General features: G+C 44.4%; 2 protein-coding genes across 7 annotated transcripts in view; one reads left to right on the top strand and one right to left on the bottom strand.

Moving 5' to 3' along the window:
- Window positions 1-25,149, top strand: part of LOC109905130 (four and a half LIM domains protein 1-like) — a 27,601-nt gene extending 2,452 nt beyond the window's left edge. Inside the window, exons 1-6 of one of the 3 annotated variants that reach the window (XM_020502330.2) lie at window positions 3,586-3,737; window positions 17,425-17,606; window positions 18,102-18,279; window positions 18,442-18,611; window positions 22,088-22,274; window positions 22,474-25,149. In XM_020502330.2, coding sequence (XP_020357919.1) covers window positions 3,617-3,737; window positions 17,425-17,606; window positions 18,102-18,279; window positions 18,442-18,611; window positions 22,088-22,274; window positions 22,474-22,628 — 993 coding nt within the window. In that variant the 5' untranslated portion in view covers window positions 3,586-3,616 and the 3' untranslated portion in view covers window positions 22,629-25,149. Of the gene's footprint in view, window positions 1-3,585; window positions 3,738-13,777; window positions 13,907-17,424; window positions 17,607-18,101; window positions 18,280-18,441; window positions 18,612-22,087; window positions 22,275-22,473 lie in introns of those variants that run through there. The other 2 variants (XM_020502331.2, XM_031790065.1) reach the window with 2 other exon arrangements.
- The window catches only part of LOC109905128 (ensconsin), a 49,264-nt gene continuing 45,820 nt past the window's right edge, over window positions 23,303-26,746 (bottom strand). For all 4 annotated transcript variants that reach the window (XM_031790064.1, XM_020502319.2, XM_031790062.1 and 1 more), the window contains one exon: window positions 23,303-26,714. In XM_031790064.1, the coding sequence (XP_031645924.1) occupies window positions 26,707-26,714 (8 nt within the window). In that variant the 3' untranslated portion in view covers window positions 23,303-26,706. The remainder of the gene's footprint in view (window positions 26,715-26,746) is intronic.

The raw sequence follows: 26,746 nt of genomic DNA on the forward strand, positions 1-26,746 counted from the left end.
CTGTGTAATCTGAGGGAAATATGTGTCTCTAATATGGTCATGCATTGGGCAGGAGGTTAGGAAGTGCAGCTCGGTTTCCACCTCATTTTGTGGGCAGTGTGCACATAGCCTGTCTTCTCTTGAGAGCCAGGTCTGCTCTTGAAAGCCAGTACCCTCTGTGACTATCTTTCTCTCTCACTCACTCACACACACACACACACACACACACACACACCTCTCAGAAATGCATCTCCTTGGCTGAGCCTCTTGTAAGTTTGACCCTGTATGGAGTGTCTGTGGGTCTTCACAGTGTATGGTGGCTTAGCAAACACTCCTCACCTACTAATTTGTAACGGGGACAGGAAAGCTAAATGTCATGGCAAACACATGGCATGAGGTAGCTAACTCTGCTAGCCAGCCAGACCCTCAAATTACAATGGAAGACATAGCACACCTGTTTAAGATTCATCTTCCTCTAAATTTGTGGCAGTATGTCAGGAAAAGCTGTCATCTAGGAAATATGTCATGCTTTCATTTACAGAGAGGTTGTTGAATCTCAATACAGATGCCCTTGGTATCTACAGGAAGACAATAGCATCACCTTCATCGTCCTCCTCATTAGCATACAGAGGAGGCCCAATGGCAGGGTCTCATCATCGTCAGTTTACGGAAGGAAAGTGTCATGATTTCTTGCTAGCCATGCCAAGAGAGAGGTATGTGTTTACTCTCATTAACTGTGTCACCAGAGCTTGTTTACAAGTAAGTGAGATGTTAATCTCTCCTAGAGAAGATGGGAGCTGTCTCTGTATCATACTGTGCATTTGTTTCTGTGAGAGAGAGAGTGAGGGAGGGAGGGAGAGAGAGTGTGTGTGAGTGAGAGAGAGAGAGCGAGAGAGACATGGCAGTGTGTCAGCCTTTACCCTCCCCTTCAGTAGAAAGGAACACCAGCTCTATGTAGGCTCAGACACCTAGAAGACATTACAGACTCCAGTTTTCCAACTCTCTCTCTTTCTCTCAGCGAAAAGTACCATCTGTGGCTCTCAAATCCCCATCTGTGGCTCTCAAATCCCCATCTGTGGCTCTCAAATCCCCATCTGTGGCTCTCAAATCACCATCTGTGGCTCTCAAATCACCATCTGTGGCTCTCAAACCCCATCTGTGGCTCTTAAATGACCATTTATGACTCTCAAATCTCTAAAGAGTAAAGATGGTTAGATTAGTGAGTTTGGAGTAGAGATATACACAAACTGAAACCAAGTTACGTAACAACTGTTTGAGAGAACATTTTATTATTTTTGGTAAGTTTAGCTGACTGGAGTGGACTGGAGCCTTAGCCAACATGTTAGGCATCCATTGCCTATGAAATTGTAAAAGACACCATAAAAATTAAATGGGAGGTATTTACACTGAACAAAAATATAAACGCAACAAGCAACAATTTTAACATAAGGATATCAGTCAATTGAAATAAATTCATTATGCCCTAATCTATTGATTTCACATGACTGGGAATACAGATATCTGTTGGTCACAGATACTCTTTTTTACAGTAGGGGCATGGATCAGAAAACCAGTTAGTGTGACCACCATTTGCCATATGCAGCTTGACACATCTCCTTCACATAGCGTTGATCAGGTTGTTGATTGTTGCCTGTAGAATATTATCCCGTTCCTCTTCAATGGCTGTGCAAAGTTGCTGGATATTGGCGGGAACTGGAACACAACATTTTCAGCTCCCAGGAATTGTGTACAGATCATTGCGACATGGGGCCGTGCATTATCATGCTGCAACATGTGATGGCGATGATGGTGATGGCGGCAGATGAATTGAAAGACAGTGGGCCTCATCACGGTATCTCACAGAATTCAAATTGCCATCGATAAAATGCAATTGTGTTTGTCGTCCGTAGATTATGCCTGCCCATACCATAACCCCACTGCCACCATGGGGCACTCTGTTCACAATGTTAACATCAGCGAACCACTCACCCACACGACGACGACACACTGTCTGCCATCTACCTGATACAGTTGAAACCAGGATTCATCCGTGAAGAGGACACTTCTCCAGCGTGCCAGTGGCCATCGAAGGTGAACATTTGCCCACTGAAGTCGGAACTGCAGTCAAGTCAAGACCCTGGTGAGGACGACGAGCACACAAATGAGCTTCCCTAAGACGGTTTCTGACAGTTTCATCAGCTGTTCGGGTGGCTGGTCTTAGACGATCCCTCAGGTGAAGAAGCCAGATGTGAAGGTCCTGGGCTGGCGTACTGCCAAATTGGTTGCACGTACTGGTTACACGCACTGCCAAATTCTCTAAAACGACATTGGAGGCTGTTTATGGTAGAGAAATTAACGTTAAATTCTCTGGCAGCAGCTCTGGTGGAAATTCTTGCAGTCAGCATGCCAATTCCACACTCCCTCAAAACTTGTGTTGTGTGACAAAACTGCACATTTTAGAGTGGCCTTTTATTGTACCCAGCACACAGTGGACCTATGTAATGATCATACTGTTAAATCAGCTAATTTGATATGATACCTGTCAGGTGGATGGATTATCTTGGCAAAGGAGAAATGTTCAATAACAGGAATGTAAACAAATTTGTGCACAAAATGTTAGAGAAATAAGCTTTAAGTGCGTATGGAACATTTCTGGGATCTTTTATTTCAGCTCATTAAATATGGGGCCAACACTTTACATGTTGCGTTTATATTTTTGTTTGTTGTAAATTGAGTCCAGGTCTCTCTGGATACTTTAGCATTTTAGCTTATTTTTTGTTGTTGTAGATCCTTACAAAAGCTGAGCTCCCAGCCAAGCCTCCTGCCATGCCCTTGAGACAGCTAATCCTACAGGACCTGGCAGCGCGGCTGGCAGCCCAACCAGGAGCACTTCCAGCAGGGTAACAGAACCACTGGGAGAGGGGTGTGAACCCCCTGGGATTTCCCATCCATAAATGCCAATAGTAGAGCCAAGCCATTTCTATCTATGTTGACAGAATGATGCTTTCGATATGACTGAAAGAATAGAAAATATGGTTATTCTTATGTCGTTGATACAGTACCGGACATGATAGAACTTGTGTGGTTCCAAGGGATCCTAAATAATATTCACTTGTGTTATACCTTTGTAGTAACACAGCTGTTCAGGCTGGAGGAGGGGTAAGCAAGGATACACCTACTGTATCTACTTAGGCTGAGTGTGACTCATCTTTGTTGCAATCTCTCTCAGCAAAATATATTTCTTACTAAAGATGGAGGTGCTTATGCACTGGGGAATACCAGCATGCACACTGTAGGGTTAACATAGATGACATATAGATGGCAAACTGTTCATCCTTAATTCGTTTTTTTAGGGGGACAACACAAGCCATCCTCCTAATGAGGCCATTTAATCTATCTATGTAATAAAGAAAGCATAGGGCTAGTGTTAAACCAAAAGATGCAGGCCATACTAAAACATGACACACTTCTATTGAGTTTCTTGAGTCATATACCTGTTCTCAAAGATTAGCTTATTGCGCTTTGTGACGCAAAGGCCCTTTTGAATGCAACAGTATTGTCCCCATTACCTCCGGTGTTAGCCAGTGAGAACCTATTAGCTACAGCTTGTAAATTCCTGGCTGAGGTCATTGTTGATATGAACGGAGAGGTTTGGATCATATCCTGCAGTTTTTTTTCTGAGCTCCACTCGCTTTTAAGGAGCGTCTGGTATATCCACGCTAAAAACCTTGCCGTAGGACGCATCGGTGCGGAGATAGGTGAGTCAAATGCCATATTTTGAGAAGTAAAAAACAATCTAAAACCTAGTGAAAATATGTTATAATGGTTGAATAAAGTTTTCTTTGACTGTTCAGTGGAACGACTGTTGTGCGTAAAAGCTAAACTTTTTTTTGTTATAACATATATTTCTTTACTCCGGTTGTCTATGACATAAGTAAATGTTTGCATTTAATTTGTTGTCAGTTTTTGTACCATTTTGGTTGTGGGTCCATGCAAAAAACATTAGACACAATGTGCATGTGCATTTTGGTCATTGAATGCTGGTTTACAGAATCAAATTCCTTGTAGTGGGCAGCGTAGCGGTGAAGCAGTTTAAGAGGTCTGATAAGGAGGGCTGGAATTTTAATAGTCAGTGATATAAAGTCATTTCCCTTCCCTGGAGGTATGTGCTGTTATTTATTCATCGTGAATTTGAGCCTATTGGCAATCATTCATCACAAGTATCATTTGTGAAGGAGCTGCTGCAATACTTTTCGCTGACCAAAAATGTAAAGATTTTCACATTTCAGATGAAACCAAGGATTTCTAAGTGTCTATATGCATATGGGGAGTGTGTGACTTGGTAATTTACTGTAGCCCATGTGGCCAGATTTTAAGGGTCTAGCATGAGCAGTTTAGTAAATTACATTTACTAATGATTCTTATTCCAAGTTTCATAGTTTTACTGACATAAGGAAAAATGATTCACTGAAAAACTTTTTTATAGACAGATTATTAGGTTCTGTACATGCATGATGTCAACTATTCAATCAAACCCTGAAACCAGTTTTCTTGCAAAAGTCAAAAGCAGCATTTGTCTACCTCAGGCAAAGTACTGTTTACAATGGGACACAAAAAGAAACTGGACTGCAAATAATGCTGTTTTGGACATATCCTGTAGTTGATATTAAACCCGTTTTAATTGAATAGGGCCCTGAGCCCATATCAAAATCATCAGTGCTCAACAATACCATCATAATAGTAGCCTACTTTTCCCCCGTGGGTTATTTTTATTTTTATTTCACCTTTATTTATTCAAGGTCAGCCCAAAACCCCTCTAGGAAACACACAGTACAATAAGTTGCCCTCAGCCCTGCTACACTTTACTGGTTTGGCCAGCTGCCAAGTCAAATGTATGATGTCATTTTCTCCCAGCAGCAGCAGCCTCAGAACACAGTATCTTTGGATTGGGTTTAGTGCCCATAGCTTTTCAGAATATGGTAGATAAATGATATGATACTTTACTGGAGGGCCTTGTGTTTCCTGCTGGAGGGCCTTGTGTTTCCTGTTTCTAATCAGACTGATTGACAAAGTTCCATTTGTTTGTAAAGTGAGCATTTGTGCTTTCATGAAGAATTTGTTCATGCAAAGTTTAGTCTAGTCTTATCAATCAGTCGCATAAGCCTGACACACCAGCAATAGCAGCAGGACCAAATGTCCACAGACAGGATGCCCATTGGAACACATTGTGACATGTTAGATCAGTGGGCTCAGTTACTGGAGGACCTTGTGTTTCCTGTATGGCCCACATCAGTTACTGGAGGACCTTGTGTTTCCTGTATGGCCCACATCAATTACTGGAGGGCCTTGTGTTTCCTGCTGGAGGGCCTTGTGTTTCCTGTATGGCCCACATCAGTTACTGGAGGACCTTGTGTTTCCTGTATGGCCCACATCAGTTACTGAAGGGCCTTGTGTTTCCTGTATGGACCACATCAGTTACTGAGGACCTTGTGTTTCCTGTATGGCCCACATCAGTTACTGGAGGACCTTGTGTTTCCTGTATGGCCCACATAAGTTACTGGAGGACCTTGTGTTTCCTGTATGGCCCACATCAGTTACTGGAGGACCTTGTGTTTCCTGTATGGCCCACATCAGTTATTGGAGTGCCTTGTGTTTCCTGTATGGCCCATATCAGTTACTGGAGGACCTTGTGTTTCCTGCTGGAGGGCCTTGTGTTTCCTGTATGGCCCACATCAGTTACTGGAGGGCCTTGTGTTTCCTGTATGGCCCACATCAGTTACTGGAGGACCTTGTGTTTCCTGTATGGCCCACATCAGTTACTGGAGGACCTTGTGTTTCCTGTATGGCCCACATCAGTTACTGGAGGACCTTGTGTTTCCTGCTGGAGGACCTTGTGTTTCCTGTATGGCCCACATCAGTTACTGGAGTGCCTTGTGTTTCCTGTATGGACCACATCATTTACTGGAGGACCTTGTGTTTCCTGTATGGCCCACATCAGTTACTGGAGGACATTGTGTTTCCTGCTGGAGGGCCTTGTGTTTCCTGTATGGCCCACATCAGTTACTGGAGGGCCTTGTGTTTCCTGTATTGCCCACATCAGTTACTGGAGGACCTTGTGTTTCCTGCTGGAGGGCCTTGTGTTTCCTGTATGGCCCACATCAGTTACTGGAGCGCCTTGTGTTTCCTGTATGGCTCACATCAGTTAATGGAGGGCCTTGTGTTTCCTGCTGGAGGGCCTTGTGTTTCTTGTATGGCCCACATCAGTTACTGGAGGGCCTTGTGTTTCCTGTATGGCCCACATCAGTTACTGGAGGACCTTGTGTTTCCTGTATGGCCCACATCAGTTACTGGAGGGCCTTGTGTTTCCTGCTGGAGGGCCTTGTGTTTCCTGTATGGCCCACATCATTTACTGGAGGACCTTGTGTTTCCTGTATGGACCACATCATTTACTGGAGGACCTTGTGTTTCCTGTATGGCCCACATCAGTTACTGGAGGACCTTGTGTTTCCTGTATGGCCCATATCAGTTACTGGAGGACCTTGTGTTTCCTGTATGGCCCACATCAGTTACTGGACAAGGAACACCATTAGACCCAACCAAATCATGAGAAAACAAAAAGATCATTACTTGACACATTGGAAAGAATTAACAAAAAAAGTTAGCAAACTAGAATGCTATTTGTTTCTAAACAGAGAGTACACAGTGGCAGAATACCTGACCACCGTGACTGACCCAAAATTATGGAAAGCTTTGACTATGTACAGACTCAGTGACCATAGCCTTGCTATTCAGAAAGGCCGCCGTAGGCAGACATGGCTCTCAAGAGAAGAGAAGACAGGCTATGTGCACACTGCCCACAAAATGAGGTGGAAACTGAGCTGCACTTCCTAACCTCCTGCCCAATGTATGACCATATTAGAGAGACATATTTCCCTCAGATTACACAGACCCACAAAGAATTCAATAACAAATGTAATTTTTAACTCCCAACTAACCGGTGTCTGTATATAGCCTCGCTACTTTTATAGCATCGCTACTCTTATAGCATCGCTACTCTTATAGCATCGCTACTGTTATAGCATCGCTACTGTTATTTTTCACTGTCTTTTTACTGTTGTTTTTATTTCTTTACTTACCTATTGTTCACCTAATACCTTTTTTGCACTATTGGTTAGAGCCTGTAAGTAAGCATTTCACTGTAAGTATTCGGCGCACGTGACAAATAAACTTTGATTTGATATCTACTGGGTGAAATACCACAGTGTGCCATCACAGCAGCAAGATTTATGACCTGTTGCCACAGAAAAGGGCAACCAGTGAAGAACAAACGCCATTGTAAATACAACCCATATTTATGTTTATTTATTTTCCCTTGTGTACTTGAACTATTTACACATTGTGACAACACTGTATATATATAATATGACATTTGAAATGTCTTTATTCTTTTGGAACTTTTGTGAGTGTAATGTTTACTGTACATTTTTTGCTGTTTATTTCACTTGTGTTTATTATCTATTTCACTTGCTATGGCAGCGTAAACATATGTTTCCCATGCCAATAAAGCCCCTTAAATTGAATTGAATTAAGAGAGAGAGGTAGAGAGAGATGGAGAGAGAGGTAGAGAGAGATGGAGAGAGAGGTAGAGGGAGATAGAGAGAGAGGTAGAGGGAGATAGAGGGAGATAGAGGGGTAAAGAGGTAGAGAAAGAGAGAGCTCATAACCCTCTCCCAGACCAGATCTCCCTCTTTCCCATTAGCCGTGTGTCCCTCTTCAAACCCTAAACTGATGTAATCATACTTATCCGTCCCATGACTGTGAATGTAACCATATTCTGCATCTTGGGGTCTCACCGCTTTTGAAGTGTGTTCTGCTGGCCTATAAGGACGGATGAAGTCAATGGGAACCTCACACCTATTGAACAAGTGAGTCTGTCCTTCTTTACCTGCTCTTTCCATTGTCCTACTGATCCTATCTTGTCAACTTGACATATATTGTGGACAGACTTCTCCATCCCCATCAACCGAGCAGACTGAGCTATTGGAGCAGTTGACCTTTGCAGAGTTCCAGAGAGCTGTGAGTCATGCAGAAGCAAAGGGAGCTTGAAGTGTTGGCCTGCCCACCGTGAAGTCTTAATCAATGAGTGTGTGTGTGTGTGTGTGTCTGAATTCTGCATCATGGGAGAAGAAGTTTGGATGCTGTTGAATGGAAAAGGACACACATACAGTAATCCCCCCACCTACCCCACCTTTTTGGTGCCCTGCTGTCCTTGATGGACACACACACACACCTCTGTGCACGACTAGGAGTCATTCCTGAATCGAGTGTTGTGGATATTTTGTCAGTGCCACGTCCTGTTGTGAGATGTGACAATGTCAATTTGTTGACAAAATGGCCATGGCCTTTTAGACTCGTGTCCACTCAGAAATCACACATATTTGACCCTGTCAGTCTACACCTCACAACTCTCCCCGCACCTCTGTTGTTGCTAGGTAATGTGTGTTGATGTACAGTAGTGCCGTGGCTGTGTCACCGTCTCCCTGTGTGTGGTGGTGAGTCAGTAATACTTTAGTACTCCCCTGACAGAGATAAGATGGCCCTATCACTACCCTGTCCACTGCCCGGGACCAGGAACAGATGGTGACTGAGTCACAACAGAACTCAGAGAGAACAGGACAAGGAACAGATGGTGACTGAGTCATAACAGAACTCAGAGAGACACACAGAGGGGACATTCTGAGAAATGAACCATTGGAAAGCCTGTCCTTTTGTTTCTGTCTGGGCTATAACAGCCATCCATTAGCTCTTATATCATGATCAGAGGCTGGCATTTGTTGGTCGGAAAATGTGTGATTGACAAGTCAAACACCAGATGAATAATGCCTGTTGCCAATGGACCTCAGTGATATATCTGTCTGTCTCACAGGGAACAGGGCTCTGGTGGTCTTAGGTTGTGGAGGCATGGGCCCTATTCCTGCTTCTGGTCAGATAGTCCACTCCAGGCGTCCTGTTGAAACCCCCTGGTAACATGAGCAATAAGACTCTGTCTGGTTAGATATGTGATGTTAACGCACAGAGTTTTCACATTATCCATCACCCCCACCACCACTACAGAACTGCTGCCAGGATTTCCTCCCAACAGCCTCTTTGATCTCTCCTAGAGAGAGTAGAGATTGAGGCCACACCCCAGAGTGAGGAACACTACATCAACACACATTACATCTCATTTGTGTGGGAAATAGCTTTCCATGCATGAGAACTCTGAATGTATTGAGACTTTAAAGAGTCCCCATCTCTTTTGGACAGGCTGACACACTGCAACATGACACAATAGATGACAAAGATAGGAAACTGAAGGTAGTCAATTTTCCTACAGTATATGTCACGTCTGTATGGCTTTTTTAAAAACTAAACAAGTACATCTTGTAGTTGGAAAAGCTCTTTGTGGTTCTGGTGAGGTTTGTTTTTGCTGATGGAGCCAGGGTGAGTGTGTGGTGCTATTTCTGTCTTGTATAGGGCAGGACCTAAGGGACTTGCAGGTGGGCGTGCATTGCTCTGCTATTGTCTACCAGGATAGTAGGCACAGTCTCATCAGCAATACCTGCAAATGAGCCTGTCACACCGCTGTCAACATTACACACAGGCATGTGCACATGGATAAGCACGGACACACGCACATTCACACACAAACACACACACAAAACACAAACACTGATTTATATTGTTGTACAGTACTAAACCATAGACCGCTTTAATGCTTTAATCAACAAAACAACTGCCTGTTCCAGACAGAGGGAGAGATGATGGGAGAGATGGAGGGAGAGATGAAGGGAGAGGTGGAGGGAGAGATGAAGGGAGAGATGAAGGGAGAGGTGGAGGGAGAGATGAAGGGAGAGGTGGAGGGAGAGATGAAGGGAGAGATGGAGGGAGAGATGAAGGGAGAGATGATGGGAGAGATGGAGGGAGAGATGAAGGGAGAGGTGGAGGGAGAGGTGGAGGGAGAGATGAAGGGAGAGGTGGAGGGAGAGGTGGAGGGAGAGATGGAGGGAGAGATGGAGGGAGAGATGAAGGGAGAGGTGGAGGGAGAGATGATGGGAGAGATGGAGGGAGAGATGAAGGGAGAGGTGGAGGGAGAGGTGGAGGGAGAGATGAAGGGAGAGGTGGAGGGAGAGATGAAGGGAGAGATGAAGGGAGAGGTGGAGGGAGAGATGAAGGGAGAGGTGGAGGGAGAGGTGGAGGGAGAGGTGGAGGGAGAGGTGAAGGGAGAGGTGGAGGGAGAGGTGGAGGGAGAGATGGAGGGAGAGGTGGAGGGAGAGGTGGAGGGAGAGATGAAGGGAGAGGTGGAGGGAGAGGTGGAGGGAGAGATGAAGGGAGAGGTGGAGGGAGAGATGAAGGGAGAGATGAAGGGAGAGGTGGAGGGAGAGGTGGAGGGAGAGATGAAGGGAGAGGTGGAGGGAGAGATGAAGGGAGAGGTGGAGGGAGAGGTGGAGGGAGAGATGAAGGGAGAGGTGGAGGGAGAGATGAAGGGAGAGATGAAGGGAGAGGTGGAGGGAGAGATGATGGGAGAGATGGAGGGAGAGATGAAGGGAGAGGTGGAGGGAGAGGTGGAGGGAGAGATGAAGGGAGAGGTGGAGGGAGAGATGAAGGGAGAGATGAAGGGAGAGGTGGAGGGAGAGATGAAGGGAGAGGTGGAGGGAGAGGTGGAGGGAGAGATGGAGGGAGAGGTGAAGGGAGAGGTGGAGGGAGAGGTGGAGGGAGAGGTGGAGGGAGAGATGGAGGGAGAGGTGGAGGGAGAGGTGGAGGGAGAGTTGGAGGGAGAGATGAAGGGAGAGGTGGAGGGAGAGGTGGAGGGAGAGATGAAGGGAGAGGTGGAGGGAGAGGTGGAGGGAGAGTTGGAGGGAGAGATGAAGGGAGAGGTGGAGGGAGAGGTGGAGGGAGAGATGAAGGGAGAGGTGGAGGGAGAGGTGGAGGGAGAGGTGGAGGGAGAGATGAAGGGAGAGGTGGAGGGAGAGGTGGAGGGAGAGATGAAGGGAGAGGTGGAGGGAGAGGTGGAGGGAGAGGTGGAGGGAGAGATGAAGGGAGAGATGAGGGAGAGGTGGAGGGAGAGGTGGAGGGAGTGATGAAGGGAGAGGTGGAGGGAGAGATGAAGGAGAGAAAAATGAAGAGAAGAACTAATGGAGGCTGTACAAGGCAGAAAGCGGGGGGTATGGGGGATGGGTGTACAGATGTAGGATTTAAATTTGATCACCCTGTTGCAGGAGAAATTTCCTGCAACGCAGTAAATGTTAAACTTGTAATGTGCTTGGGATTTTAAAAGGCTTCTGAAGATGGACATTTTGGACTTGATTTTCAGTTACGAAAACATCAACCACTACAAAAATGTCCATTCATTATAATCCACAAAATAATTCACATGTCCTGTTGCTGCAGGATTATTTTCCTGCTGTAGCAAACTGGCTCAAATGAAGATCCTATATATGTACTCAACAGAGGAGAGAAGACGGGACTCTTCCACAGGGGGCTTTAAGTGGTGTGATGTGGTGTACATGGCTGCTGCCTGATCATTAATGTTTCTCTGTGGGTTTAGTTTGAGGGACAGATGATATAAACAGACAGGCAATGAATGAAAAAACATGATGTTCGATCCTCAGTAATGGGACAAATCAAATCTGCAAGTACGACCAGATGCCTTAAACAAACATCCACTGCTTTCTCTTCCTTCCTGTTGGATCTGTTGTCCTCTGTCTGGACTAGTGTTTTTATTATCCTGGTTTATATGGTTCTTGTCCTAAATGACACCCTATTCCCTATATAGTGCACTGCTTTTGACCATGGTCCATAGGGCTCTAGTCAAATGTAGTGCTCTTTGCAGAGGATAGGATGTCATTTAAGTGCAGAGACATGGTAGACTCATTAGGGCAACAATAAATAATGGGGATCTCTTTACTCAGGTCATTGACTTGATGATGAGTCCTGATTATTCAATCCAGTTACTGGCCTCCCACCCAAGTTTCCATCATTACCTACAATACCTTTCTGTTCTGTTCTGTCTCTATTTCGCTCTCTCTCTCTTCCCCTCCCTCTCCTCCATACATGATTTTTGTGAGTTAATACTGTTGTACTGTCTGTCTATGGCAGGGTTCCCTAACAGGCGGCCCACAGGGGATTGTATTTGGCCCCGCAAGTTTTTATTGATTTATTTTTGACATAAAAGACTGTAAAAACACCAGAAAATCATCTCAAAATATGTTCCAAGGTCTTCTCACACATAGAGAGATAAACACTGAGTGGACAAAACATTAGGAACACCTTCCTAATATTGAGTTGCACCCCCTTTTGCCCTCTGAACAGCCTCAATTCGTCGGGGCATGGACTCCACAAGGTGTCGAAAGCATTCCACAGGGATGCTGGTCCATGTTGACTCCAATGCTTCCCACAGTTGTGTCAAGTTGGCTGGATGTCCTTGATACACACAGGAAACGGTTGAGCATGAAACACCCAGCAGCGTTGCAGTTCTTGACACACTGTAACCGGTGCATGAGACATCTACTACCATACCCCATTCAAAGGCACTTAAATCTTTTGTCTTGCCCAGTCACACTCTGAATGGCACAAATACACAATCCATGGCTCAATGGTCTCAAGGCTTAAAAATCCTTCTTTAACCTGTCGGCTCCCCTTCATCTACACTGATTGAAGTGGATTTAACAAGTGAAAGTCAATAAGGGATCGTAGTTTTCACCTGGATTCACCTGGTCAGTCTATGTCATGGAAAGAGCAGGTGTTCCTAATGTTTTGTACACTCAGTGTATGCGATCGTACACAAAATGTGAAATGATTATGTTTTAGTCAAATGTCTGTTTGGAATTCTTGCGTTCAATTTACAGTCTACAAATGATCAGTAATTATGTTCCGGCCCCAAAGACCATCCGCTCAGGGGGAAAAACGGCCCGCGGCTGAGTCAAGTTGATGGTCCCTGGTGTTACAAATGTCATCTTCGCTACTTTCAATGAAATATTTCTGCTGAGAGCCACTGAGGTCACAGAGGTATTCAACACTGAAAAACAAAGTGCTTGAAAATGTATTACCCGCATGTGCCTTGAATAACCTTGGCTGGGAGCGCTTTAGGACATAGTTTTGAGAATACATCATTGAGTTATGGGAGCACGCACACACACGCACGCACGCACGCACGCACGCACGCACGCACGCACGCACGCACGCACGCACGCACGCACGCACGCACGCACACACACACACACACACACACACACACACACACACACACACACACACACACACACACACACACACACACACACACACACACACACACACACACACACATTTTTTCATATTTCCTATAAAGCCTTCCACCATGTTCTAAGTGTTTATGGTAATATAAAGTGTTACTAAATAAACAAACCATAAATTAAGGTTTGATTGACACAGCCTGTTTGCACAATGCCTTTCACTGAGTAATGATATCAACATGCTGGTCGGTTGCAGTGCTTCAGTGCTTGATATTAATCCATTCACGTACTGCAAACACATTCTACACACTAACAAACAAATATCATAGGGGTAGTGGGGGTATACTATCTGTTGTCCCTCGTGGTCCTCATTCCAGAGCTTTGGAATCCCTCTTCCCCTCCCCTACACTCTATTCTTTTGATGCATATCCTAAAATGGAATGGTTCATGGTTGGGTTTGTGTGTGGGGTTAGGGGGTGTGGGTGAGGGGGTGTGGGGTGTCGGGGTGAGGGGCAGCTGTTAGCCTCAGGGCGTGGATCAGAGGGGGTGTATATATAGCCTATACCTTGGTGGGGTGTGTGGATCACCCTGTGTGGATGCTACTCTCTCCTCCGTTCCTTGGTTCTGTCCTTACCTCTCTTACCTGGACCTAAACATGGCTTACAGACTTTCAGGTAAATAATTATGATAGATGATTTTATTCCATTACTGATACCTAGTGCTGGAATAGTGGTGGTGGTTTGGGGAGATTTTCTCATGTCCGGTCAGAGACTGACTGGTGGGTTGTGGAAAGTTCCTCTTGGGTCTTGGTTAGAAACATGGGTTTGTTTAGTGGGTCAGAATTGAAAACATTTTGGGAACCTGGATTACTATATCTGATTATTGATTTTGATTTTTTGGGTGGAAAGAAAACGAAGGTCTTGTGACACAACAGAGGGAGCAGAAAGGTCCATAGAGGTAGAAAGAAGTTGAACGTGTTTTGGGGGAGAAAAGGGATAGTTTTACCTTTTTTAAGGCAATGCCATTTACGGCAGGATTAATGTACTTCGTGGAAGTAAAGTCCTTGGGACAGCATCATTTAGGCTGTCAGTAGATAATCAAAGAGGTTTAGTTTAATATTGATTTGGTACATGATGAGTCAGACAGAGTTATCACATGGTAGATACTAACAGTTGATCTGCCTTACCTCCATAACTCTCTCTTTGGGAGCCGTTTGGCTTTGATCTGCCATCAGTGAGAGATGAGAGCCAGGCTCCCTGGCACCATCCTGGTTCACCACTCTTACTCTTTCCACTGTAGAGTGCTTCCCACCCCAGGGACCAAAGTGGTATACTCCAACCCCTCCTACAGAGCGCTGGTGCATACCAGAGCTGTTTCTGCGGGGGGTGCTATGTGATTGGCGGTAGCTGAAGGGCTTAGCGTTTAATTACTCTGCCCTTTTATTAGGAATCTAGACCCATAATGGTCACGGTGGCACAGTGGCACCCACAGTGTCCTCAAAAGTCACTCCTCTGAGTTTGTGGGCCTAGATCAAATCAAATCAAACATTTATTTGTCACTTGCTGAATACAACAGGTGTAGACCTGATTGTGAAATGTTTACTTATGATCCCTTTCCCAACAATGCAGAGTTAAAAAGTAAGAACAATTAGCTCAATAAAAAAGGAAATAGTAACCCAATAAAATAACAACAACAAGGTTTTATACAAGGAGTCCCGGTACGGAGTCAATGTACACGGATATGTGGTAGTTGAGGTAATTAAGGTAATATGTACATAGGGGTAAAAGTGACTAGGCAATCATGATAGATAATAAACAAAGTAGCAGCAGCGTATGTGAAACTGTGTCTGTGTGTGAGTGTGTGTGTGTTTAAGTGTCAGTGTAGTATGTGTGTGTGTGTGTGTGTGTGTGTGTGTGTGTGTGTGTGTGTGTGTGTGTGTGTGTGTGTGTGTGTGTGTGTGTGTGTGTGTGTGTGTGTGTTTAAGTGTCAGTGTAGTATGTGTGTGTGTGTGTGTGTGTGTAAGTGTCAGTGTAGTATGTGTGAGTGTGTGTGTGTTTAAGTGTCAGTGTAGTATGTGTGTGTGTGTGTTTGTGTGTGTTTAAGTGTCAGTGTAGTATGTGTGTAAGTGTCAGTGTAGTATGTGTGTGTGTGTGTGTTTAAGTGTCAGTGTAGTATGTGTGTGTGTGTGTGTGTGTGTGTGTGTGTGTGTGTGTGTGTGTGTGTGTGTGTGTGTGTGTGTGTGTGTGTGTGTGTGTGTGTGTGTTTAAGTGTCAGTGTAGTATGTGTGTGTGTGTGTGTGTGTGTGTGTGTGTGTGTGTTTAAGTGTCAGTGTAGTATGTGTGTAAGTGTCAGTGTAGTATGTGTGTGTGTGTGTGTGTTTAAGTGTCAGTGTAGTATGTGTGAGTGGAGTCCAGTGAATGTGCATAGAGCCAGTGCAAAAAAGGGGGTCAATGCAAATAGATGGGTGGCCATTTGATGAACTGTTCAGGAGTCTTATGGCTTGTGGGTAGAAGCTTTTCAGGAGCCTTTTGGTCCGACTTGGCACTCCAGTACCATTTGCTGTGCGGTAGCAGAGAGAACAGTCTCTAACTTGGGTGGCTGGAGTCTGACCATTTTTAGGGCCTTCCTCTGACACCACCTGGTATAGAGGTCCTGGATGGCAGGAAGCTCGACCCCAGTGATGTCCCTGAAACAAGTGCACAGTGCTTATACACTCAGAATGGAATGCATGGTTTACTCAGTTTTAGATGGATTCGGGCTTCTGAGACTGTGATACCTTTCTACCCTACTCCCCATAATCAAGCCACTGATCCAATCCTGCAAGTTAGATTCTTTTGGACTGATCCTGGCTGGCTCGTACCACTGAGATAAGAATGGGGATGACTCACCGGTGACTCAGCATAGGGGCTTAAGCCGGGCTGCCTCTTTTATCCCTCTGGCACAGCTGAAGACAAGCCTGTCTCTTTCCCCTGTTCCACCCACCCATCCATCCTCACTAGACACTATAGCTGGGAGAGAGCACATACCACAGTGTCTGTAACTCATCCCGTTCAGTTCACCACACACATCCCCAGACACCTCGAAGAGCACCAATTGGCGTTTGTAAATATTTGCAGTGTTCCCATGGCTACCAGGATATAATGTCATTCCCTTGTTAGTATTTCCCTCCATCACACTCATTTTATTCAACTGGATTAAGATACTTGAGAACTCACAATAATATCTCATCTGTTGTGTCTCATAAATCACAGATATTTTTGCTCTGGCTCCCAAACGGCCAACCCCAGCATAGAGATCCAGTTTGATTGACCTTTGGTAGTTTTGGCGTAGTTTAGATGACCCAGATGACACATAAGTAAAAGGCTGAAAGTTCATAGTTCATTCAAGGGAGACCCAAGAGCACAAACATATAAACACACCAATCTCTTCCAGGGAACAGCTAGGTCTCTGCCCGTTGTGATGGGAATGTTGGTATGTTGATGAGAGGAGCAGGGGGACTTTTTTGTTTACACTAACAGCCAATGGAGTTGGTTGGATGGGGTGTGTTGTAGTGAGTGAGCCAGGCACTCTAAAAATATGGCCTAAACTTTCCAGCAAAGCCCCCCGTGGGGCCGAGTCCGACATGGAGTGATGACTACATGCTAAAGCTCTGTTCAGGACAGGCAGACATCGGTGTGCCACTTCCCTCAGCTGTTTGGCATGCCGGTGCTAAGCCCCTCACCTGGCTGGTTCTGATTAGAGGACAGAACACATGCTGGGATGCCAGCTTGAATATATCTTCCTCTTAGCTTGGATGTTGGATTATGGAAAGGGGAGGACTTTTGGAATGACTCAGGGCAGGGTTGCAGATAGCTGAGGATCATGGTAGTATAATAATCTGATGAATAAGTCATGTAGGTATTACTTTCTCTTAGACCCACATGGACCATATTGAGATCCAGGGCTCTATTCAATCCGTATCGCAGAAGTCGGTAGTGGTTGACTCAATCAAAATGTAACCTACACTGCCTCCCTGTGGTGACTCTGAGACATCACATCCAGCTGAACCAGAGCCTTGACAGTTCACGTGCTTCCAGTCAATTCATCTCCAATGGCGTTTATTTACTTGTCAATCAATGAATTTGACGAGTTAATCATGTACGCGTGACTCGATCCCCAATAGTAAATGTGATTGTTGTGTGTGTTGGTACAGGGCCCAGGAGCTACGCTACTTCCACCATGACTGAACGCTTCGACTGTTACTACTGCCGTGACAACCTGCATGGGAAGAAGTATGTTAAGAAGGATGAGAAGCACGTGTGTACAAAGTGCTTCGACAAGCTCTGCGCCAACACCTGCGCAGAATGCCGTCGCCCCATTGGGGCTGATGCCAAGGTGGGTATTGTGTGTGTGTGTGTGTAGGAGTGTCCGTGTGAGTGTGCGTGTTTGTGTGTGCCCTTAAATGTGTGAATGTGTTTGTGTTCAGTAGGCTGACTGGCTTCTGTTCATATGTCCAGATTAAGACCAGTGTTTCATATCTGTTCTTCCTCAATGAGCAGCAGCTTCCACAACATAACAGTCAACATTCAGTCACGGACACTTGTCTGATAGTGTCTATCATTACTGACTAACCCCGTAGGATTGTTTCACCATGGCTGTAGTCTGCCTGTATTGGCTGTCAGTCCTTCATGCTACGCTGCACTCAAATTCACTTCATCTCCAATGCTAATAATTCTTTCCAGATGGACATACTCTGTTTTCTGGCAAACTCCTCTGAATACCGTAGCCTACAATTGATAGGGAAATGAGCCTCAGTTTAATGAGGTGTGTATGAAGCCCGTGTGTATTAATGTATCTTACTCTTGACCTTCTCCCCTCCTTCCTGTCCAGGAGCTGAACCATAAGAACCGCCACTGGCACGAGGACTGCTTCCGCTGTGCCAAGTGCTACAAGCCCCTGGCCAACGAGCCCTTCAGCGCCAGGGACGACGGCAAGATCATGTGTGGCAAGTGTGGCTCCCGCGAGGATGGCAACCGGTGCCAGGCCTGCTACAAGGTGGTCATGCCAGGTGGGCTTAACCATAACCACAATGCACTTCTTCATCTTTTCTTTAAAGTGACCTAGCACTGTACATGTGGCTGCTGTTAACATTTTCAATGTTGACATTTTCAATTCCCACATTATGAAACAGTTTTTTTTTATTCTATTCTTCTGTATCTTGGATTGCCAGGCACGCAGAACGTGGAGTATAAGAAGAAGGTGTGGCATGAGGAGTGCTTCACCTGCTTTGAGTGCAAGCAGCCAATCCGCTCACAGAGCTTCCTGAACAAGGGCGATGACATCTACTGCGGCCCGTGCCATGACAAGAAGTTTGCCAAGAAATGCTTCCACTGCAAGCAGGTGAATAACAAAATGTTCCCCTTCACACACCCAAATACAGATTTTTTTTATTAGGATAGTAATGGTCCAACTCAAGATGTCATAAAAAAAATGCACCCCCCTCCCCAAATTTAAATATTTTCACATGACCCTCTTGTGCTGTAAAATAAATTGAACATCCTTCCCATCATAGAATTAAATCTAAAGTATGTTTACTACCACAAATAACTGTAGTGAATTTGTCTTTATTAACGAGGATATTGACTTAGGGCTGCCACTTAGGGCTACAGGCCAGAAGGTTGATGGTTCACCGACCACCACACATGAGCTCACTCTCCCTGCTTGTTTCATTACATTACGATCAAAGCCGGCTGCAGACAATGATCAGCCAGGGGGAAAATCACATTTTCAATATTTTGATGCAATATTCATTATTATATAAAATACACTGCTCAAAAAAATAAAGGGAACACTAAAATAACACATCCTAGATCTGAATGAATGAAATATTCTTATTAAATAGTGTTTTCTTTACATAGTTGAATGTGCTGACAACAAAATCACACAAAAATTATCAATGGAAATCAAATTTATCAACCCATGGAGGTCTGGATTTGGAGTCACACTCAAAATTAAAGTGGAAAACCACACTACAGGCTGATCCAAATTTGATGTAATGTCCTTAAAACAAGTCAAAATGAGGCTCAGTAGTGTGTGTGGCCTCCACGTGCCTGTATGACCTCCCTACAATGCCTGGGCATGCTCCTGATGAGGTGGTGGATGGTCTCCTGAGGGATCTCCTCCCAGAGCTGGACTAAAGCATCCGCCAACTCCTGGACAGTCTGATTGGTGGATGGAGCGAAACATGATGTCCCAGATGTGCTCAATTGGATTCAGGTCTGGGGAACGGGCGGGCCAGTCCATAGCATCAATGCCTTCCTCTTGCAGGAACTGCTGACACACTCCAGCCACATGAGGTCTAGCATTGTCTTGCATTAGGAGGAACCCAGGGCCAACCGCACCAGCATATGGTCTCACAAGGGGTCTGAGGATCTCATCTCGGTACCTAATGGCAGTCAGGCTACCTCTGGCGAGCACATGGAGGGCTGTACGGCCCCCCAAAGAAATACCACCCCACACCATGACTGACCCACCGCCAAACCGGTCATGCTGGAGGATGTTGCAGGCAGTAGAATGTTCTCCACGGCGTCTCCAGACTGTCACGTCTGTCACATGTGCTCAGTGTGAACCTGCTTTCATCTGTGAAGAGCACAGGGCGCCAGTGGCGAATTTGCCAATCTTGGTGTTCTCTGGCAAATGCCAAACGTCCTGCACGGTGTTGGGCTGTAAGCACAACCCCCACCTGTGGACATCGGGCCTTCATACCACTCTCATGGAGTCTGTTTCTGACCGTTTGAACAGACACATGCACATTTATGGCCTGCTGGAGGTCATTTTTCAGGACTCTGGCAGTGCTCCTCCTGCTCCTCCTTGTACAAAGGCAGAGGTAGCGGTCCTGCTGCTGGGTTGTTGCCCTCCTACTGCCTCCTCCACTTCTCCTGATGTACTGGCCTGTCTCCTGGTAGCACCTCCATGCTCTGGACACTACGCTGACAGACACAGCAAACCTTCTTGCCACAGCTCGCATTGATGTACCATCCTGGATGAGCTGCACTACCTGAGCCACTTGTGTGGGTTGTAGACTCCGTCTCATGCTACCACTAGAGTGAAAGCACCGCCAGCCTTCAAAAGTGACCAAAACATCAGCCAGGAAGCATAGGAACTGAGAAGTGGTCTGTGGTTATCACCTGCAGAACCACTCCTTTATTGGGGGTGTCTTGCTAATTGCCTATAATTTCCACCTGTTGTCTATTCCATTTGCACAACAGCATGTGACATTTGTTGTCAATCAGTGTTGCTTCCTAAGTGGACAGTTTGATTTCACAGAAGTGTGATTGACTTGGAGTTACATTGTGTTGTTTAAGTGTTCCCTTTATTTTTTTGAGCAGTGTATATTCAACAAATTTTCCACCAACAGGTTTCTGTGCCAACCAATACAACCAATAAAGAAAGTATACAGACTTCAAGCATTTCAATATCAGGGTTTTCAACACCACAATAAATAGACTATGTCAACAAACAGAAAATGCATCCCTCCCTACATTGTAGGCTTGGCTTGAATCTCCGAATGTCATTAAACTTCTTGTTTTTCAACAGATGTCCCTTTCCTTTCATCAATTGGCCGCTGCACAGTTTGAATTGATCGATTGATCTGATTTGTCAGTTACAAAAATACATATATACACAAACATGTTAATAGTGGCCAGGATTGCACAATAAAGTCAGGGACCTATTTCCATTGTGGTCCCTATATTTGACATAAATACATATTTAATTACAGAGATACAGACGAAAAAGTGCTCAACCTCCAGATGAGTATGAGGGAGTTTAAGTTAAATTCTTACACACTTGTTTGGCTGGTAGCCTGTTCTTTATTCTTGGTCTATATCTTTAGATGTTTGGGGCTGCTGGTGAACCATGATGTGCAGACAGAATCAAAGTGACACTGGACTAGCACACTTGCCAGAGTCTTCAGGGTGTCTATAGCTAGGTTTCCGTCTGATTGTAGACAGATTGATGTGAATATTCTAAAATCTGCATAAAAACAATATGGCATTTCAGTTTCCTTTAGGAATATATTTGGCACCGGACAACATGACAGGGAATATTTTAATTTACTGGACATCTATATGCAGTCAGATCCGACTTGGCGCAGTCAGCGCCATCAATAAACATCAATAAACATTTGTTAGCCAAATGAGCCACATTTACGTGTCCTTAAAGACGAGAACCAATTACAGAAGCACTATTTCTTGTGTTTCGATGTGTAGCATATGCAAAACTTTAAAGCCTCTTTTTTGGGGGGGCTTCTTTTCCGAAAACAATAATTGTCCACCTCACGGTTCAGCTGTCAGAGATTTGAGCACTAAATGCATCAGGACATTGCATGCAAAGGCCTATAGGCATAGGTGTCCACCGTTTGATATTAATATTATATACCCCAGAGAGAGAGATATGCCGGCAGCATGCTACGACAACATGCTTTTCTTTGTCAGAGGGGTACTGCGCCTGCTCTACAGATTTTGACGTACAGGAGGGTAATTCGTACATATTCAATCTGAATATTTTGTATAAAGATAAGCATTATATTGGTAGATTATAGGAGTAACTCTGGTAGGCCTGAAACAGTCTTCCTCACCTCAATTTCAACTGTTCAATTTCAACTGTAAATAAATAAAATTGACAACCCTCCCCTATTTTGGACCACTACTCCTTCCTTCCAATGCATTTCAATCTGTCCCTTATGACAGTGTCATTACAGTATACCTAATTATAGTATTCGTAAGGTACAAGCTAAAGGAAATGCTTTCTGTTATTATTCATAGAGAATAAGTCTGTCTTCCAATAGAACTAACATGGTGTTTCTCTCCCCTCAGCCCATCACTTCAGGTGGTATAAGCTACCAAGATCAGCCATGGCACTCTGAGTGCTTTGTGTGTCGTACCTGCCGTAAGAACCTGGCCGGAACCCGCTTCACCTCCCACGAGGAGCACGTCTACTGTGTGGACTGCTACAAGACCTCCGTTGCCAAGCAGTGCAACGGCTGCAAGAACCCCATCACAGGTCAGTCACCCACACACATAGTTTACATGAACATGTATGCCTGAAATTGCATGGACAGATGCTCTGTTTTTATGATAAAAGATTTAATGACATGATATTCTGTTTTGCTGAGATTATATTTTGACTAAGCAGCACTGGTCATCATATATCTGTCCCATTACTATGCTGACTGCTCCACATACCATCTCCCATAATACAGGGTTTGGCCATGGGACCAACGTGGTGAACTACGAGGGTCACTCCTGGCACGAGTACTGCTTCAACTGCAAGAAATGCTCCCTCTCCCTGGCCAACAAGCGCTTTGTCATCAACGGAGAGAACATCTACTGCCCTGACTGTGCTAAGAAGCTGTGAGCACAGCCAGCCAGGAGGCCCAAAAAGTTCTGTCTGTCATTCATGTTCAGGTGTTTTGACAGGGTCAGGAACATAAATTAGTGCCAACTAAAGTTGAGAGGTCAATCCAAGGGTTAAAACTAGAAAAAGGTCAATTACCTGAGTGAATTTGAACAGCAGCCAAATAGGAATCTTGTTCCAGTGTTTTGTCATTGTTGAATACTAACACACGTCAACTGGTTTTCTTTCGTGGGCCTTCGATATGCAATACTAACAAGCTTGAACACTGCATAGCCATATTAGGGAATGCTATTTTCACTGCCTTACTGGAACACAGCTTTGATAATACTAATATGGCCATTACATGTTACAACGCTTCACATTGCTTCTTGAATTATATACTAGCTTCACTAAATAAAATCGGCCACGGCATCTCTGAAGTGATGTTTGCAGAGTTACGTATGAGGGTCTCACATATAACAAACGCTTCTTGTAATAATCATTATGGACAAACTAGGTCTTCTGTAGGCATCAAGTGGTGTTATGAGATGGTAATCTAATCATGTACTCATACTGTAACTTTCTGACGTGGAGAGAAAGTTCGGGATGTGAATGCACATTATGATGGGTCAATAAAGGCAAGCGATAAAATTGAGTATTTTCACCTGCTAGACAGAAATAACAAAAAAGCCTACTTTTATTTAGCAAAACTTTATTTTAACAGTTCATATCTTCTCAGAACACTTTAGATATATTTACAAATATAATTTGTGGACATGGCTTGGGTTAGGGTCTGAAAAAGCTATTGATATTCACATTGTAGCCCTGGTCGGTTAGAATGATTGTCATGGCCGACGTAAGGACACGTGACACATTTGATTAGTTATTAATTACTATAAAATAAAAATACAGCCTATTCTCAATCTAAGGCATTCTATTCTACCGTCATAGCTACTGAATCATGAGATCAATTAAGAACAGTTAGCTCTGTATTCAGGCCCACAGATGCAGAAAGGGATGGGAATTAAAAAACATAACAGGACCTGGAACATTTCTAGTATTAAAGCAGCGACTGTCCTGTATTGGTCCGATCTACAGTATCCGTGACTGGATGTGCCAGCGCCACTGCCATTAGCTAAGCACATGTAGACCTGACCAAGGAACAAGCGGTTCATATTGAACAAGTCTACAGCAATCCCCTGCACTTTGAAAAGATAAACGGTTAGTCAAGTCAAGGAGGGGAGTTCATAAAAGGCCTGAATGGGAGGAGACCGGAGAGGAGAGAAAACTTTCTTTCCAGAATACCACACACACACACCTCTCGAACAGGACTATACAGTAAAGTTACTTCTTGATGACAAGTCAACCCCGTGTAATTCATTTTAGAAAGCTTTTCAACCCTTTCAAGAAGTGGAAAACCTCCCACAGTGCAAAGTGTCTTATGTTGTGATGAATAATAAAACTGGTTGCACATGAAAACAAAAAAAAAGGTTTCTCCTCAGAAAGAGAAGCATGTTAAATGATTACGGGCTTGTTTGTTTAGTTAAAGTTACATTCTCAAAGCTAAGCTCATGGGTCTAAGTCCAGACATAAGGTATGTAAAATATAAAGCTATTTCAGAGAAACCTTCTGGTTAATTAAATGTGACAGTCAACAGATTTATTATGAAGCAAAAAACAAAGGTCCCCAAACCTCTCCGTTTGGACGATTCAAGCATAGGGAATTCAAGCTTCTCCACACAGATTTGAAAGAACCCATAAACGAGACAAGAACAAGACTGACCAAATCCATCATTTAGCGGTAGATTCACTCCGTCACACTGCTGCTATACAGAGAAGCGTGTGGCACAGTAGTCAGAGTTCATGTTAACCTTCAGACACCATATGACTGCAAACTTTCACACTGTGATAAAGCACTGAAACATTTCCACCCCTCAGTCCACCCCTGTCGGAGACCAAGGCGATTGTCAGAGGTGGTTGGGGGATGAAAGTCAGAACTTCACAAAATGCCCTCAATCAACGTGCACAGACATCTTCCCTCTACAGTCTGAGGATCCCCTGCCCTAGGCTCAGAGTACTGGAGAACAGGAGGGTTTCCTGTAGCCTCCTGGGTAACACCAAAACCGGACCTGACTCAATTCCACACCAACCCTTAGTCCCTATCCCATGGCACTTTGTAAGCATTTGACAGGTATAAGCAATATAATAGCTTCACCTTGCGGAATCGTTACCATATTGCTTACACCAATCCAATCTACTAAAGTGCCTAGAGGGCAGGAGACAGGGCTTAATTTAGAACAGAGCATAGGGTAACAGCACTGACTACCCTGGCAAAGGGCACGAGTCTAATAGAACAAACATTTAAATAAAGTAACATCCATTCGCAGTACCCCACCCACAGGCCCAATACTGATTACATACATAATACAATAACACTTAAATATGAGGAAATAGATTTTCGTATATTGTATATAAACAGACGTCCAAATTATGACACAAATAATTGAAACAAACGCTTTTTTTTTTTTTTTTACCAGGAGAAGTAACATAGATGCTTAGTGGAGAAGCACTGGAATTTGTATGGAATGAGCTAGACAGACAGCGAATGTAGGAGACACTCCATACATCTACAGCCAGGTCAAAACTGTGTTTTAGCCCTAGAAAAAGGAACTTTGGGCGTCGTAAGAGAACTTTCAACCATTCAAGTTAGTTTCTGGACTAGTACACCCCTTAGAGAAGAGTGACATAAAATGAAACTCATGGACCTCGTCTGACTGCAATTAACCAACATACACACACACACGTTAATCCACTATGGGCTATAGCCATTCATATGGTAAATGTATAAATTCATGCAGTCATTGCTGAGGGTCAAGTTATACCTCAGCGCTCAGGATGCAATTAAATTCAAAATTGATATGAGTTAGTTAAACATTAAGTCTACATACATGTAAAAACATAACATAAACCTAAAGACCAGGAACCGAAAGTTAACAGCAACAGTTCACAAATATTTACTAAATCACCAGCTTTGTCAAATTCCTACATCCTTCAGTTTGTAAATTTGAAATAGTAGGCAACCACCCTCAGCAGTGCCGGAAGCATCCGGTTCTCAGGGGAAAAGCTGAGAAGAGGCGAAGTTTGAAAGCCGTATGCTTCCGGTTTCTTCCGACCCCACTCAGGCATTTATTTTATGCCTCCTACCTTAGGTTAGTAGGCAACAGTCATTTTATAAACCATTTGTTTGATTCATAGACCTGAGTGCCCCCTAGTGTCCATAAGGAGAAGAGCAGGAGTAAGGGACTGCTGGGAGATGGCAAGGGAAGGTGGAGGGGCATAGGGGTAAACCATGGGAGAATAGGACCTGGAGAGTTTAAAGGAGAGCAAGGACAAATCCCGAATTCTAGGTCGGATTACAATTTGGGTAGGATGGGATTAGAGTTACATAGTGCCGCTTCTGGTTTGGGAACCGGCAAGTCGTAACACACGTGTAAATACTCCCTTATCCACTGGAGATACTTAGGGCTCATGTAGGCAGACCCTGAGAGACTAGAATACCCAGGTTCCCCAGCCCACCAATCAGTACTAGAGTTTCCTGACTCACTCATGACACGAGAAGTAATGAACTCATAGCGATCATATAGCAAAGTGTTATGTACATAGATCCTGGAATATTCTCAAACCAGCAATTACATTTAACGAAGACAACAAAATTAATAAATTACGTCGCACGCCCTGCACAACACTTAAAAAACAACAGTATGAACAAAACAACATTTAAAAAATAACCAAGTGTCAACTGTTATACGTATGGGAGGATGAGCCCTTGAAGTGAGCACATTGAAGGAGGAATAGAGATTTTCCCCTGAAGCTTTGTTTCTCTTTTTAGATATATATATAAAAAAAAAAGTTTTTCTTTTCATGTGGTGGGGGTGCAAAGTTAGCGTTCTGGGAGTCCCTGTCCCCCCCTCAACCCCTGTGCTCTTCCTTGGCTGAGGGCGGGTGTGTACGTGTGGAGGGGGTAAGGGGGTCTGGAGCTCAGCTGGACAAGAACTCTGGAAGTGCAATATTCACAGGCCTCTGAAGGGAGAGCTGCAGCCTCACATCTCTAGAGAGAGAAAGACACAAAGAGAACAAGTG

This window comes from Oncorhynchus kisutch, linkage group LG15 (genome assembly GCF_002021735.2).
Source record: "Oncorhynchus kisutch isolate 150728-3 linkage group LG15, Okis_V2, whole genome shotgun sequence".
NCBI lineage: Eukaryota > Metazoa > Chordata > Actinopteri > Salmoniformes > Salmonidae > Oncorhynchus > Oncorhynchus kisutch.